This window comes from Artibeus jamaicensis, unplaced genomic scaffold (genome assembly GCF_021234435.1).
Source record: "Artibeus jamaicensis isolate MK-2021 breed Jamaican fruit bat unplaced genomic scaffold, CSHL_Jam_final contig_518, whole genome shotgun sequence".
NCBI classification, from domain to species: domain Eukaryota; kingdom Metazoa; phylum Chordata; class Mammalia; order Chiroptera; family Phyllostomidae; genus Artibeus; species Artibeus jamaicensis.
The window spans coordinates 5,687,108-5,705,048 of NW_026521870.1; the positions used below are offsets into that span (position 1 = coordinate 5,687,108).

Sequence of the window (17,941 nt, forward strand, 5' to 3'; positions counted from 1 at the left end):
AGCTTAAATATCACATAATTATAGGGCAACAAGGAGTATTAGAAATAATTTTGTACAATTTTTTTAACCTCAGGAAACTGAAGTTCTCATAAAGTTTCAAAATTAATTAGTAAAGAAACAAAGATTGAAAACCATGATATTCTGGTTTCTATGTAAATGCTGTTCTTACTATTCCACACTGCCAATCAAACATTTATACATTTATGTATATCAAAAATTAGCCCATTTAAGTATATATCCTAATATTTTAATTTAAAAAAGTTATAGAGGCCAAAGAAATCTTGGTAAACATTTACCCTACTTTATTACAACTAAGATTTTGCCATTATTTTTCAGTATGCAAAAAAAGCATTATACACATACATAATATATTTCAGAATTAGGATTATTAACAGGAATAACCAGGATATTTAATAATGGAAAAGAGGGCAATTCATCAGGAGACATAATATTCCTAAATATGTCAGTACCTAATAATAAAAATTAAAAAGCATGAAGCAACAACTGATGAAACTGAAAAGAGAAACAAACAAATCCATAGTTATAGTTGGAGAGTTCAACTTCTTCTGTCAGTAATTAAAAGATCTTGTAGACAGAAAATCAGTAATGATATAGAGAACATAACAAACTATCAACTGATTGAACCTAATTGGCATTAACAGAACATTGCAGCTAAAGCAGAATACACTTTTTTTATATAGACTACATTCCATGTTATAAAACAAGTTTAAATAGACTTTAAAGAACTGGAAACACATGATGTATGTTCTTTGACAAGAAATTAAACCAGATATGTATAACAGGTATCTATCTATCTATAGATAGATACACATATAGAGACATAGATATAATACCCAAATATCTGTAAATTGTAAAAAATATTTCTAAATAACCCAAGAGTAAAAGAAAATGAGGAAATTAGAAGACATATTAAACTCGCTGAAAATTAAAACACATTTATCAAAATATGTGGGCATTGTTAAAGCATTGTTTCAAGGGAAATTGATAGCATAACCAGTTATATATTTTTTTAAAAAACTGCTCATAACCATGATTTAAATCTCTGTAATAAGAAGTTAAAAAAGAACAAATAATACATAAAGCAAGAAGAAATAAGATTATTAAATCTTAGATAATAAATCAAGGAAATGTTAAAAAGAAAAATAATTGAAAAGACCCAAAACTTGACTATTTAAAGAGATGAATAAAATGGAAAAATTGATCTCTACACAGATCAGTCAGAAGATAAAGAAAGTAGACATGAAATAAAATTAAAGAACACTACTACAGATCCAACAGACATGAGGAAAATAAGATAACAGGAATAACTTATGTTAGTAAATTGAACAAAGAACTTTTCCCATTTTTAATGGGAAAAGAACTTGAACAGACACTTCTCCAAGGAGGACATACAGAAGATCCAGAGACACATGAAGAGATGCTCAATATCACTAGCTATCAGAGAGATGCAAATTAAAATCACAATGAGATACCACTTTACACCAGTCAGGATGGCCATCATAAACAAAGCAACAAACAACAAATGTTGGAGAGGTTGTGGGGAAAAGGGGTCCTTAGTTCACTGTTGGTGGGATTGCAGACTGGTACAACCATTATGGAAAACAGTATGGAATTTTCTCAGAAAAATAAAAATTGACCTGCCTTTTGACCCAGCAATTCCACTGCTGGGATTATACCCTAAAAACCCTAAAACATCAATTTCAAAGAACCTATGCACTACAATGTTCACAGCAGCACAATTTACAATAGCCATGAGTTGGAAGCAACCTAGGTGCCCATCAGTAAATGAATGGATCAAAAAATTGTGGTACATATACACAATGGAATTCTATGCAGCAGAGAGAAAGAAGGAGCTACTACCCTTTGCAACAACATGGATGGAACTGGAAAGCATTATGCTGAGTGAAATAGGCCAGGGGTTGAAAGACAAATACCATATGATCTCACCTTTAACAGGAAGCTAAACAACAAAACAAATAAGCAAGCAGAAAAAAAAAACAAAGACACTGAAATAGAGAACAAGGGGATAGTGACCAGAGGGGAGAGGGAAGGGAAGTTAAGGGGGAACTGGGGGAGGGATTTGGAGGAACAAATAGGAAGGACACAGGGACGAGAACTAAGGGGGGTGGAAATGGGAGGGAGGTGGGGAGCAAGGGGCAGGGGGGGCTGGGATGGGAGAAATAGAAAACTGTACTTGAAAAATAACTAAATAAAATTTTTTTTAAAAATTAAAAAAAGAACTTTTCCTATTTTAAAATAGAAACAATATTTAATACATTTAACTCAGTAATCACATTTTACATCTATTCAAATGTAGACAGTATTTTCATTTCTCCAAAGCTCAGAAACTTTTATTAAAATTACATGCAACTGAATACTTTTATCAAATTATTTTGTGTTTATTCCTGATTTTATAAAACATTATATATAAAATATCTACTGGATAAATGCAATGCTTTCCCACAATTTTTGTCTCTTGTACATCTAGAGACAAAGATGTCAAAGATGTATCCTTGCCTTTTTATGTGACTTTTATAGATTCCTCATAGATACAGAATACAGTAGAAATAATGCTATAAAATATAAATCTGTTAAACTAGTAGATTTGCTTTCATCAAAAATTCAGCTTAAAGATATCTGCATAAACTTTATATTTGAAGAACTATTGGGAATAAAATAATATTTTTTCTAATTGAAAATAGGCATTTTATTATTTTTTATTTTTAAATATTTTTTTATTTTTTATGCCATTACAGTTGTTCTATTTCCCCCCTTCATTCCCCTCCACCCTGCACACCCTCCCCCATCATTCCCCCCTTTAGTTTATGACCACGTGTCTCAAGTTCTTTAGATTCTATATTTCCCATACTATTCTTACCCTCCCCCCATCTCTTTTCTACCTACCATCTATACTACTTATTCTCTGTACCTTCTCCCCCCTTCCCCTCCTCCCACTCCCCTGTTGCTAACCCTCCATGTGATCTTCATTTCTATGGTTCTGCTCCTGATCTAGTTGTCCTCTTAGTTTGCTTTTGTTTTAGGTGTGGTTGTTAATAACTGTGAGTTTGCTGTCCTTTCACTGTTCATCTTTTTTATCTTCTTTTTCTTAGGTAAGTCCCTTTAACATTTCATATAATAAGGGCTTGGTGATGATGAACTCCTTGAATTTGATCTTATCTGAGAAGCACTTTATCTGCCCTTCCATTCTAAATGAAAGCTTTGCTGGATAGAGCAATCTTGGATGTAGGTCTTTGGAATTCATGACTTGGAATACTTCTTTCCAGCCCCTTCATAAGTAACAGGCACAAACAGATCAAAACATGGCTCAAGAACAACTCAGAGCCCCAGAGCCCATACATCTAAGCGATGAAGAAATAGCCAAACTTTCAGATGCACAGTTCAAAACACTGGTGATCAGGATGCTCACAGAACTGGTTGATTTTAGTCACAAATTAGAGGAACATATGAAGGCTAAAATAATCGAAATGAAGGGAAATGCACAGGAAACCAATAGTAATGGAAAGGAAACTGGGACTCAAATCAAAGGAGTGGACCAGAAGGAGGAATAAAATAATATTTATAAAAATTACAAAATGTGGTATCTACAAGTCTCTCTTAACATTCAACATTCAGCTAGCAGAAATGCAACTAATTAATAACATCTGAAGTACATTCCCCCAAACGACTGATGACCATTGGGCTGACCCTGCACTAGATCAATAGAGATAGCAAATCTGTAAACAGTTTCTTAAATGTTATCAGTCTAAAAAGCCCTGGCTGGTGTAGCTCAGTGGATTGAGCGCAGGCCTGAGAACCAAATGTTATCAGTCTATCATCCCACCACCAGAAGAAAGGATTGAACTTGGATGGGACAAGGGATGTCCTGTGTTACATACATTTAAATCAATTGTGATTCTTAATTTGACTATCAATAAGATGAGACTGAGAATTCTCCTAAAGTTGCCCCCAGAAAGAGATGGGCAGAGGACCAAGTTACAGTAAAGATTTCAAGACAAAAGAGTCAGGAGGCAACATGATTATGGGAGATTATACAAATCAAAAGACCTCTGCCTGATGTAACTTGAAATTATTTAAATTTCCTTAAAGGCCTCTTCCAAGTCCTGATTTTTGGTTGTGAAATAGTTATGGAAATATAAAAACATGAAATAAATGAAAGAAAACATGTATCTATTTGTATTTAAATTACTATATATTCCTATACATGATGGGGCAAAAGTAGGTCTACAGTTGTAAGAACATGAAACAGTCTATTCTTTTATTACTATTTACTATCTTATTATTTTCCATGTAAAAAACTGCAAACCTTCTCTTTCCCCACCCTATATATATCAAACCTATAAAAATTCTATATTTTGATGTCAAGAGTAAACTACTTTGGAAGAAACTGAGTAACATACTCATTGTTATACTCAGATAAATCATCATAAAATCACTGAGAAATTTTCAATAATAAATTTGGAACAGGCATCCAAAACAGGCATACTATTAAGACAGTGATTATAAATTTATAATTGAAATTTAAACATTTTAACAATTGTTTTTGCCTAAGGTACTCTTCCTATGATACTTTACCTAATACATGGTTCATTTTAGGAGATATTTTGTATTTAATTTAGAAATTATGGAATTTTCATTAAATGTGTTTTCCCTATTGGTGTATCTCTTTACAACAGTGTCTGAATTAAGTGATATTTTATCTCTCTATTTCCTATTAAGACTCTTGGGAAGAATAAACTATGAGGAATTATAAAACTTTCAGATCAATAGCTTATTTTATCATATTGTATTCTATATATACTATAAATTAAGGTCTTATTTTGCTAGAATCTGTTTGCAGTTTGAGAGCATTTAAAATATTAGAGATGCAGTGTTTTTAAAAGCCCATCATAACTTCTAGTCACTCTATGCATAGCAGTTACTGTTCTATGTAATATCAAAATGGGGTTTTAAATGATTATATTATAGAACTTCCTTAATGACAAATTGTAATGGTCTCTTCAAGTACAGATTTGATGAAATACCCCTGGTGACATGCATGTTTTTAATACTTACCTATATTGGATTAAAGTTTATGTTAAAGATTTTGGTTAACTTTTATGTAATCGAGAAAACAGGTTTGGAGACCCAATCTATGACAGCACTCCATCTTCCCTATATATAGAGAAATATAGAAAATAGGGGAAAAACTGTACCGCCCCTTAATGCTTATTTTCCATATGTTATTAGATATTTCATAGCTCTCAATTTAAGAGAAAAAGTGTAAGCAGACTGCGAGATGCTTTAGTAATTTTTTAAAAAGTGGCACTTCAAAGGGTCTGTTTTTCTTTCTTCACAACTAAGGGTAATGCCTGGCTTAGAAGGTAAGGAAGCAATTAGAAGCTTACATATTCAAAGTTTTAATTAAGTCTCCTCCAGAGTTTATGATGACCTTGGATAAAGCACTTGGCGACAAAGGAGGGAGGGAAGGAGTGAGGGAAGGAGGGAGGGAGGGAGGGAGGAAGGGATGAAGGAAAAGGGAGTAAGGGAGCCATTGGACTGATAAATGTCAGTCATACTGCTATTTAAAATTCAACATAACAGAGTTTCAAAGACATCCTACAGTAGAAAGGTCTTAAGAGTATGTTTTTTATAATGACAATAAAAATATGCCCAGTGACAGTGAGGTTTATGCAGACAGACTTGAAAGAACTAAATATATATATGGATATATATATATATATGTGTGTATTTATTTACTTACTTATTTATATAGGGAGCTATATAGGGAGATTGTACATATAATCTAGCTCAGCATAGTTCTTTCTGCTGATGACGATAAGCACACAGGAGTTTCTCAACCAAACCAGGTGATTAAGATCAGACATGGAGGCTTTTTGAGTCCTTCACCTCGCCACCCCCCCCCACCATGTATAAACAGAAGAGACTCAAAAAAGAGGTAGAATATACTTAAAGAATTTTCATACATAAATGCAATAAAGTGCTTTTGTCTATTAACCAGTCATTTTAAGTAACCACATCATCTGAAAACCAGTCCCATCAATATTTTTTAAATTAATGAATACTCAATAATATCTTACTGTCTTTAATTTTTTAATCTGGATAAGAGAAAAAGTAAATAACATTCTCCCAAAGTATTTATCAACTTTCTTACCATTAAATGTTAAATAAACTCTTGCTTGGGGCTGAGAAGATCCTTTTACACAGATAGAACAAACAAATACTCCAACCAACATGCAAATTGCCTGGAATGCCATTTCTTCAGATTTTCAAGTTAATATCCACAGGAAGATACCTTAAAAAAAGATAAGTTTATTACACTTCATTTCACATTTTAGGAACACATCCACACCCACATAAGCAAAACCAGCAATCTAAATAGAGCTCCCCTTCATATGACATTTCTGAACTTTTATAGTCATGCAAACAGTAGGAGGTGCTGTGACTTTGCTTCACAGATGTGAAAATTTGGATTTGTCTCATTTGGTCTGGAAGTGTTTGCAAAATAGGGAACTATTTCATCCTCCGAAACATAATGCTAATAATATTAAAGCAGAATGAAGCAACCAGGAAAAAGTTATTGATTCCCAAAGGAAAACCCAATATTTCAATTTGATCTTCCAAAAATCACATTATGTTTAAATATCTTGAGAATGGTACTAATAGGTGTCAGTGGATGAAAACATCCCTTTCTAACATACACACAGTAGTAGTATGAAAATCCTACAAGAAAATTTCCACTCATTTCCATAGCATTAACTCTTTTGGAGCACGTCATCTCTAAAATGATGTTTCTATACATAAATGTACATGTGCTCCATTCCTGAAAACTAAAACCACTTGAAACAGTTATCAGCCAATATATACGGATGACCATGCAGCTGTTAAACGATGCAGATGAGGTAACCATGGACTGGTGCCAAATTCAAATGAGTGACCTAGTGGTGAGCAATCCAGTGAACCACGTATCCCTCAATACATATTTAAAATAAATCACTGAAAGTGGCTGTCAAAATTCCAAAAGATAAATCAGAGACAAGGACTGTTTGAAACTGTAGCTATGAAATGAATACATGCTATTAACTAATATCTGAATACCGAGGAAGATCAGGTAATGTGTAACTGCAGGTCTGTAAGAGCTCCAGTGGCCATATACTCAGAACAAACTCGGGACCATAAAAAATATCCCATCATTTTGAGTCTAGTATAATGATACACTCAAATGACATGACATAATTTCATACAGAAAGCAATTTGTATAGGTGACAGCAATTCTAATCTTCAATATTATGTGGCTTTTAAATTAAAATCTTATCACTAATTTTATTCAATAAAACATGACACTAAAATTTGTAAAGACGACTTCATTAATACAGAAGACAAATCACAAGGAAACGCAATATGCTACTTTAAACAAAATAGGTAAGCTGACTTCCTAGGTGGTACATCATGTTACCAGAGTTGGAAACCAAACTGTGTGCCTCTTTTATCCCACAGATGGAGGAAACCCTAGAGATGTTTGTGTTGGTAATTTTCAAAAGAAACAGCTTCTTCCTGCTTCCACAACCTCTTCACCCTGTCATCCCTAAATTAATTTAGAAGAAAATTGATTTTATGGAGTGACTTTCCCTTAGTAACTTGCTCCCTGGTACAAAGCCATAAATATGCCTAACCTTTGTCTCTTAAGGACACTGATAATATTTACACCCTTTTACATACTGCTATTATCAGTATTTTATCTGGTATGTCTCCCCAAAAGTGACCCATGCCACATACTGCAAAACAATAATTAATACTACTAACAAGAACAGAGATGAAAGGGCAGGTCAAATGAAGCGACTATACAGTGCAATGCGACTTCAAGCCTACCTAGAGAAAAGTGACTCGAGCCAAGTTAAGTGTCTTCCACATGCCTCACACCCCCTATTTTAAACTTCTCCCCTTTAACTCTGACACTCCGGCTGCTTGTTGTTTACACTTCTTATAGAAACACCAATCACATGAAAGAAAAAGACTCTTTTATGTCCTTCCAGCAATTTTGCTTCAGAATTCACTGAAATCCTCAACTTTAACACGCCGCAGGTGTCACAACCTAAAGAAACAACTCAAGCCGGGCTCTCAGCAAGGGAAGCAGTTCCCTGACAAACTGCATGTGCCCCTAAGAAAACATATAGACGTGAGCACAGCGACGTGTGAAAAGTCGAGACACGGACCCAAAAGTTACATTTTGGAAAATCTGTAATTCTGAAAATAAGGAATCCAGCTTACCGAGGTGGGAAGAGATCCGCACGGAAAAATCAATTTGCTACCGGTTTGGCTCCGCACGTGTTTCTACCCCTTTTCCCAGAAGACCTGAATTTCTAGAGCGTCCCAAGGGCGAAATTCTTTCTTCGAGGTCCTCTGAGTTTCTTTGTAAAGGAATCCTCAGCTTTGCGGGGCTGCGGCACCGGAGCCCTTCTCCGCGTCGCTCAATCAAGCACCTCGGAGTGAATGGAAACTGGCTGGGCGTGGGGGGCGAGCGCCCGGTGTCCGATTACAGCGACGCGGCGCGCGGCTCCCGCGGCCCCGGCGCGCCGCCCAGCCGGCTCGCCTCTGCGCCCTGCACGCCCGGCCGCATCACCGCCGGCGGCCACGAGGCCCCACCCAGGGCGCGCCCGCGGAGGGTGGCGGGGAGCCGGGAGGGCGGGGCGGCCCGAGGGACGCGGCCGGCAGAAGCTGGAATGCGCCGCAGCAGGCTGGAGGACAGGCGGGGCTGCTCCGCTCCTTCCCAGTCCGCGGTCGCGGTGGAATCACCAACTTAACCGGAGGTGCGCCAAGGGTTTTGTTTGTTACGGGCAACCCTTGGAAGACACGCGGCCAAAATATCAAAGTGCAAAGCAGTCTTCTTCGTTTTCTTTTCATTTGTGTGTGTGTGTGTTTTCCCAGAAAGAAATCACTGCATGCTGTTAAGGCAAAGAGATGCGTCTTTAAAAGCGCACGAGTCTTGTCTTTTTCTTGCAGCAGTTTTTCTAAAATCTGTCATTAAACCAACAGTCTCGTCACAGAAGTTATCCTCTTTAATAGGCATTGTTTTCTATTGCGTTTCCTTAATGTGCAGAAGGCAGTAATTCTGTTGACCTCTCCACACTGGCTCATTTCCAGTACTTTCCCTCCAGGATACTACCAGAACGTAATTACAAAAAATTACTTAACAATTTTGTGTAAGAAGGCTGTTCTGAAACATGGCAACGAATAGAGGTTTACAAATCTAGATGTCGGGGGTGTATTTCTAGATCTATTTCCAGGTAAACTTGTTACACTGTGGGACCGACTTTGATGTTTAAATGACAATTATTTGCCCCGATCATAATGAACTGCATATTGGAACAGCAGGGGAAATGAGCTTCCACCCCCATAAAGTGAGCAGGTACCTGTTTAAAAATCACTGTGGGCTGCAGCCCAGCAGATGTCACTATACAAAGGAACTATGGAGTGCACTTTCTTCACCTTTTTTTAAAAATCATTTTCTTTATGAAGTAAAACAAATCACTTCATTCTTATAAACTGTATCATAGGAAATATTTCTGTGAGTGCAAAATCGTTGCTGGAGTGGGAGAGTTGACTTAAATCTCAGGTAGGAAAACGTGAAGAGGTGATTAAGATAAAGTTTTCACATGTCTAAGCACCACCTGTTATGTCCAGTTTACAACTGCCTCTAACTCCCTGTATAGCTGAGATATAAAAGGATCATAAGAATTACATTAAATGTGAATGCAAATTTAAGAGTTCAAAAATTATATTCCAAGGCCAATATCATCTTTATATGTCTGTTTATTGGGGGTGGGGGGACCTCCTCATCTAATGGATGTATTACTTTAAAATATTTAATACAATTAAACTGTTTTTGTGATATTTTGTGATAGCGCAATAAAAATGTGAGCAGCTTCTTCACAAAAGTTTGTAATTTTGAATTTAATGTAACAAACATCTGATAGTATTAAAATGAGAGGCAAATATGTAAGCATAATGTACATTTCTCTGAAATATTTCCAAAACCAATTGAGGCCCAAGTTATATATTGACCATTATTATCTTTCTACTGATGTCTGCATCATCATTAACTTAATGAGGGGGAAGAAAAAAATTATTACAAAGAAGACTGTTGTAAGCATTAATAAGTTATATAATTATTAATTTAGAAATTTGTAGCCATTCAACACTGATTAATTCCATGTAAGGTAGAATATATTATATACTTTATTTTTAAGTTTCAGGAAACCAGGATTTAAAAAAATGTAAGGCGACATGCATGCCAACTTTTATATTTACAAGGGAATTTACTCAATTTACAAAAGTCTAAAGAATTAGCTCAATATCTCACAAGGGTATCGAGACTATGACAAATGGTTTTATTTAATCACACTGTGAAATTTGTGCAGCAACTCCCATCTTGCCTGAATAAACTTCTTTCTAGTGTATTTAACAGAATGGTATTTGCTTCATACTGAGCCATATAATGGTATTTGCTTAGTACAGAGACATTTACCGTAGGCCAGGCCTCAGACTGAGTCCTGAGAATATTGCAAGGCATTAGCCAAGGCAGATTCCAGCACAGGGACACAAGTAGTGCTCATGGTTGCCTGAAGTTTAGGCCGTACAGTGACATTTTAAGAGTGGCAAAATTTGCCCCCCAATAAGATTTATCTTGCCTCGTTTCTCCATACTGCCCAGGAGCCTAAAACACCTTAACAAATCAGGACTTAACACTACTAACACTGGTCGCCAGTGCCACTTTTCCAGGATGCAGTACTTGCCTCTGTCCTTAGAGGTGGAAAACAATATTAGCTAACTGAGTAAGCTAGTTCAGGAAAGAGGGACACCACATCTATCTACAAGACTAATAACCACAATGAAAATTTAAAGACTAGTAATTACAAAGTTTGCTCTGATCAGAATGTCTTGGGGTGGGGAAAAAAATTAAAGTACTTAAAATCGATCTCATTCAGATGTTATAGAAATAGCACCACCTTTACACTGAAATTTTCTGCTGAAGTACAGTGGCCTTATTTTTAATATTTTTTATATTTTTGGTGGTCCTTAAAAAAAGTCATTTAACTTACCTTCAGCTCAGACTGATTGTGAGTGATGTACCTATATCTCCTTTGTGAGTTGTGCAGCTAAGAATCTCTTATTTCAAATTTAAAGACAATAAGTTGGTTTCAGATTTCTTTCCCATCATGCAGAAAAGCTATACGAATAACCTTTAACTAGAGAATCTCAATTCTTCAGAGATTGAAAATTATCTTTTTATTAGTCATAGTCAAAGCAAATAAAATTATTTGTCATGGGAGACCATGTACCATATATATGCCAGGCACTTTGTATATTATGTGAACAACATTTTTAATGAAGTTGCTATTTACAATCAGGAACGTTGAAGGTTTTTCCCAAAGTCACAGGGATAGTAAATATTGAAATAGAAAAACAAACTCAGGCATGACTTACTTATATTTTTTATATGAATCTGAGCAATTGTTATACTGGTTTCCCCCCTTCTCCTCTTCTCTTTTACTCTCCTCTCTCCTGTCTTCCTCCTTCTTCAATTTCTATATGCCTGGACTTTAAATTTCCCAAACTGTATCTTTAGAAAGTCTGTGCTTCAAATGGTTATTTACTTTGTTTACGAGAGCCTTACTTCTCCTTGGCTTCCCTTAGCTACTCTGAGGCCAAACCGGTTAAACAGGCCTGGTCTAGAAATCTGTGTGTGGAATTGTTATCTACACAGTTAATAAGCTTTAGTATTTCCTCCATTAAAATTGTTCTTTATTTTTTAATAAGGCAAGTGTATCTCTACTTTTATTGTTAAACCATTGATGATCTATATCCCTGACTTTTGATCTCTTTCTCAGTTGACATGTACTAGACCATGAATCTCGAATTGTGGGGTCTTTGGCATTGAACAAAATAAACTGAGGACAGTGGTTTCCTCTGGAGAGGAAAACTGGCCAAAAAGAGAATTTTCAGTGTTTGTGTTTTTTAATCTTAGTAATTTAAAACCAAGTGAGTGTATAAGCTTTTACCAAATTCTAAGTTTAATTCTTCCACATTTCTTTGAACACTTTTACACATCTCAAACACAATAAAGGACAAATTTTCCAACTCAACCAAAATAAGAGTATGTCCCATTATTTTGCATGTAAAAGTAGAATAGTAAAGAAATTCAGTAGGTAGAGCCTGTTAGTGATTTTATTTCTTTAGGATGTGCATGTGACAAAGTTGTAAGTGAGGGTGCTGATCATCTCACTTTCATCACAGGTAAAATGTTGATTCTGTATTTGTTTTTTCCTTATTGGAATATTTCACATAAAAACTCAATGAGGGGAGATTAACTATACACAACTGCAGCTGCAAAGTAACCAACAGCATTTAATAAATAATATTTGTCAGTAGAACATAATGCATACACACCCACAGTAATACTTTTAAGAAAGAAAGCTGCTTTTATGGATCTATTGCTTCCAAAGGTCTTTTTCTTTTCACCTGGGAGTACAAAACACTTTCCCATACTTCCTCTCATAGGAGAGCCCTGAGAGGCCCGTGTGAGTGCCTCTGATTGTCAGATGTGTGTAATGAAGCTCAAAAATAATAACCAGCTGGAGCAATGAATTTGGGACTGTTAGTTACGGCTAATTGACCCCCTCTAAGCCCTTCAACTTGGCCAAAGGCCTTTTCCATGTAATCTTCGGATTTTACTATTTTTCTCCTTTTCATGGACTTTAAATGGCTGACTAGGAAGTAGAGTACTATTCAATTGTGTAAGCAACAATTTTCGTATCCTAGCAGAGGCATTCTCCACACCAGAAGTGCACCAGAAGGCAGAATGGTTTAAGGAGTATGTGTTATTTACTAATTTTAAAACAGCATTTTTAAAATCTTCATAAGAGTCCTCTAAAATTAAGATATTAGTGTCTCCATGATGCAAACAAAAATGTCAATTCAGAAACCTGAGGCAGCCTTCTCCTAGACAATGAGTTCAGATCGGCCTGTTCCAGAGTGCTTCACTCCCTGCTCCCCACTCCCCTGGGTGTGTTACTCTAACAGTTCAGTAAGTAGGAAAGGGAAGTGGGAAACCTTTACCTCTTCTCTTGGGCTATCTAAGTCCCGAAGAAGGTGTTTTTGTTATTGTTTTTGTCATGTCACAGATTCAAATTATGAATGCAGGCATCTTATCTTTATAATGAAATTATGAACCATTTGAGAGCAGAATCACTGTGTAGTTAATTGCCTTTGTATCTTTTAGAATAGCTAGAAGGTGATTATTAAGCAGCCTTGACATACAGATGAAGAAAGAGTTCAGGAAACGTGAGTGGAACAGAAGAAGGAATCAATAATAAATTGGCCAGGTAAAAGGCCACACACCTACTAATAAAAACTTCATGCAAATACTTCGATGATCCATCCAGGTATATTTATAGTTTTATGAATTGGTTCTATTCCTTTCAAATGACCAGTTTGTTACTTATGTAAATGCAGTAAATGCCAATCCATAAAAAAATTTCATAGTGGATTCAACCTAGTAACATGAAGTTCAATAATATCAAGAAAGGTCGAGTCTGATTTTATTTTTTTAACACTGATTTTTTGAGAGAGGAAGGGAGATAGAGAAAGAAAGAGAGAAAGAGAAAACATTGATGTATTGTTCCACTTATTTATGCATCCATTGGCTGACTCTTGTAAGTGCTCTGACCCAGGATAGAACCCAAAACTGTGGCATATTGGGAAGACGCACTACCAACTGAGCTAGCCAGCCAGAGCCAGGTCAAGTTTGATTTTCAAATTACTAGTCTCAGGTTACTGTTATGATGGTTGTCACCAGGGTTAACTGAAAAACCTTTTGTTCATTCATTGAAGGATAAAGTTCCAGTTTATTTTCATGGCTCATATATTCCCTTTCACTGCCTGGTCAGGGTTAATCCCTCATCTCCTCTCACCCATTGCTTCCCCTGTTAGCTTAAAATTCATATGCATCAAATGCTTTACTTTACTTTTTTTGATCACATCATGCATTCTCACACTTCTGTGGTTTTGCACATGCTATTTCTTCTATTTTTCCCCATCTCACCCAACTAGCAAAGTCTTTCTCATTCATTCAGACTAACCACAAATAAAATCTCCTATAATCCAAGGCAAAATCAGTCAAGTACTGGATGTTATATTTAGATTCATAACTTTGACAATTTGGATGTGAAATATATTTTGAGCTAAATCTCTGATAACTAACTATAGCATTTTGTGTATTGCTTGATTTCCAATTTTAGCTTTATTTATAAAATCAGAATTTTAACAACCACCAGGTTGACTAGATACTATAATGTGTATTAAAACCTTCTCTCTCACTTATGTATTCTGATATATTTGTTTATCTGATCCTGGAAGGGTCACTTAGTTGGTTGGAGCATCCTCCTGTGCACCTAAAAAAGGTTGCGGCCTCCTCACACAAATTTAAGGACAATAACAAATTTAAAAACAAAAACAACCAGAACTGCCAGAAAACTGAACTATATGGAAGTCTGACAATCAAGGAGTTAAAGAAGAAATATCCATTTAGACTGGTAGGAGGGGCGGAGACGGGCAGTCGGGCAGAGAGGACTTGCAGCAAGGCTGTGGCTGGATCCGGCAGTCCCACATTTGCATGCACATAAACCAGGAGGAACAACTGGGGAGCAATCCAAACTGCACAACTCAGGGTTCCAGCACAGGGAAATAAAGCCTCAAAACCTCTAACTGTAAAAACCTGTGGAGGTTGTGGCAGTGAGAGAAATCCCTAGCCTCACAGGAGAATTTGTTGGAGAGAACCACGAGTTGCTAGAATGTACACAAACCCACCCACCAGGAAATCAGCACCAGAAGGGCCCAATTTGCTTGTGGGTAGCAGGTGAAGTGACTGAAAGCCAGCCGAGAGCTGAGCAAAGGGCATGGTTACCTCTCGCACCCTTCCCCAACATGCAGTGCCACAATGCAGTAACATGGGTGGGCCTGCCCTGGCAACTACCCAAGGCTCTGCCCCTACAATAATAGGTTACAGGTGCATCAAGACTAAAAAATATGGCCCAAATGAAAGAACGGTTTAAAGCTCTAAAAATAGAAGTAAGCAATGAAGAGATAGCCAACCTATCAGATGCAGAGTTCCAAACACTGGTAAAACAGGATGCTCAAAGAAATGGTTGAGTATGGTCACAAAGTAGAGAAAAAAGTGAAAGCTATGAACAGTGAAATAAAGGAAAAGATACAGGGAACCAACAGTGATGGGAAGGAAACTGAGACTCAAATCCACAATATGAAGAAGGAAGAAATAAACACTCATCCAGAATAGAATGAAAAAACAAGAATGCAACAAAATAAGGAGAGGCTTAGGAACCTCCAGGGCAACTTTAAACATTCCAACATTTGAATCTTGTGGGTGCCAGAAGGAGAAGAGGAAGAGCAAGAAATTGAACACTTATTTGAAAAAATAATGAAGGAGAAGCTCCCCAGTCTGGTAAAGGAAATAGACTTCCAGGAAGTCCAGGAAGGTCAGAGAATCCTGAAGAATTTGGACCCAAAGAAGCATACACCAAGGCACATCATAATTACATTACCCAAGAGTAAAGATAAGAAGAGAATCTTAAAAGCAGCATGAGCCCTGGCTGGTCTAGCTCAGTGGATTGAGCACTGGCCTGTGGAACAAAGGGTCACAGGTTCAATTCCCAGTCAGGGCATGTGCCTGGATTGCAGGCCAGGTCCCCAGTAGAGGACACATGAGAGGCAACCACACATTGATGTTTCTCTCCCACTCTTTCTCCTTCCCTTCCCCTCTCTCTAAAAATAAATAAAATATTTTTTCAAAAGCAGCATGAGAAAAGGAGACAGTTACCTAAAAGGAGTTCCCATAAGACTAACAGCTGATTTCTCTAAAGAAAGCTTACAGGCAAGAAGGGGCTGGAAAGAAGTATCCAAAGTCATGAAAGGCAAGGACCTATATCCAAGATTGCTCTATACAGCAAAGCCATCATTTAGAATGGAAGGGCAGATAAAGTGCTTCCCAGGTAAGGTCAAGTTAAAGAAGTTCACCATCACCAAACCCTTATTATATGAAATGTTAAAGGAACTTATCTAAGAAAAAGAAGGTGATCAAAAATATGAAGAGTAAAATGACAACAAACTCACAACTATCAACAACTGAACCTAAAAAACAAAATAAAACAAAAACAAAATTAAGCAAACAATTAGAACAGGAACAGAATCACAGAAAAGGAGACCACATGGAGGATTATCAGTGGAGATGGGGAGCAGAAGAATAGGGGAAAAGAAATTAGTACAGGGAATAAGAAGCATAAATAGTAGGTACAAAATATTTAGGGAGAGGTTAAGAATAGTTTAGGAAGTAGAAAAGCCAAAGAACTTCTATGTACGACCCATGGACATGAAGTAAGTTGGGGGGGAATGTTAGTGGGAAGGGGGCTGCAGGGCAGAGGGTAATAAAGGGGAGAAAAAATGGGCCAATTGTAATAACATAATTAATAAAATAAACATTTTAAAAGTTTGCAGGTTCAATCACAGTAGGGGCTAATACAGGAAGCAATGAATGGATGTATCTTACCTGTCTCTCTGTCTCTCTCTCCGTTGCCCCCTCTCTTCCCTGTACCTCTGTCTCTATCTCTCCCTTCCTCTCTCTCTCCCTCAAATCAATTAACATATCCTTGGGTCAGGATTTAAAAAAATTATTTATCTCTCTGCTGTATCACTTAATGTTACGATTGTCTGAAGTTTTCATCCATTGAATCCCAATTACTACAGAAAAAGACACGAGTAGGAAGTTCAGATATTTTGTAGCCAGAAGAAAAGCCACATCTTGGTACAAGTGACTGCTGGATAACTAGTTGCTCAATTAATTAAACTCAATTTACTTTCAGTGATGTTTTGTAGACATGAAAGGCCTAAATAAAATATTTTACTGTCACTGATAGTATTGCACTCAAACACATGCTGTTTGTTACAGGCTTCTTAAGTAACCATTTTCAAGGTTCATAACTTCACTCCCCAAGGCAATTATGTTTGCATTTTCTCCTTCAGGCCATATTTGAATTGTACCTTGAGTTTGTAAAAACTATGAGAACATTTACACTGATTTGATTCCTAATAATAAACTACTATAGGGATCTTCATTTCTAGGAGGGTTAGCAACAGGGGAGTGGGAGGAAGAGAAGGGGGGAGAAGGTACAGAAAATAAGCAGCATAGACAGTAGGTAGAAAATAGATGGGGGGGCAAGAATAGCAGGGGAAATATAGAATCTAAAGAACTTGAGACACATGGTCATAAACTAAAGGGGGGTAATGGTGGGGATGGGGGTAGGGTGGAGGGGAATGAAGGGGGGAACAGAACAACTGTAACACCATAATCAATAAAAAAATTTAAAAAAATAAACTACTATAGGGACAGGTGGTATGAATCAATTTTAAATTCTTTTTTCATTTTAGTTTTAAAATTAAAAATTAGGAAATATGTTTTGAGTTCTCTGTTTAAAATTTAAAGCAAGACTCTGTGAAAATCGTATCACATTAAAATAAAAATAAAAGCATGATAAAAAGAAACTAGTAGCAATCCTTGGCATGGAAAGAGAAAAATTATCTCTATTTCTAGAAACTGAATATAATTTGGTTTCATTCTAGCATTGTTTCATTCTAGCTTTCTTCTATCAAGGTCTTAGCATAAAGCCACAAGAACATAATCTTTTAAGAACGAAATTTTCTACTAGTGTGTTTTCCCATTTTAATCTGTCAGTTGTGTAGAGTTCCATCGCAAGTGTTTCCTTTATTTATAATGTGTATGTTATTTAAAATATTCTCATACGGTAGGGTGGGGTGGGAGAGAATGATGGGGAGA

General features: G+C 36.5%; 1 protein-coding gene across 1 annotated transcript in view; it reads right to left on the reverse strand.

Moving 5' to 3' along the window:
• Positions 1-8,648, reverse strand: part of SEMA3C (semaphorin 3C) — a 179,862-nt gene extending 171,214 nt beyond the window's left edge. The window contains exons 1-2 of the mRNA XM_053668930.1: positions 8,308-8,648; positions 6,194-6,334 (exon numbers count right to left, since the gene is read on the reverse strand). Coding sequence (XP_053524905.1) covers positions 6,194-6,296 — 103 coding nt within the window. The 5' untranslated portion in view covers positions 6,297-6,334; positions 8,308-8,648. The remainder of the gene's footprint in view (positions 1-6,193; positions 6,335-8,307) is intronic.
• Between the last annotated feature and the right edge of the window lie 9,293 nt (positions 8,649-17,941).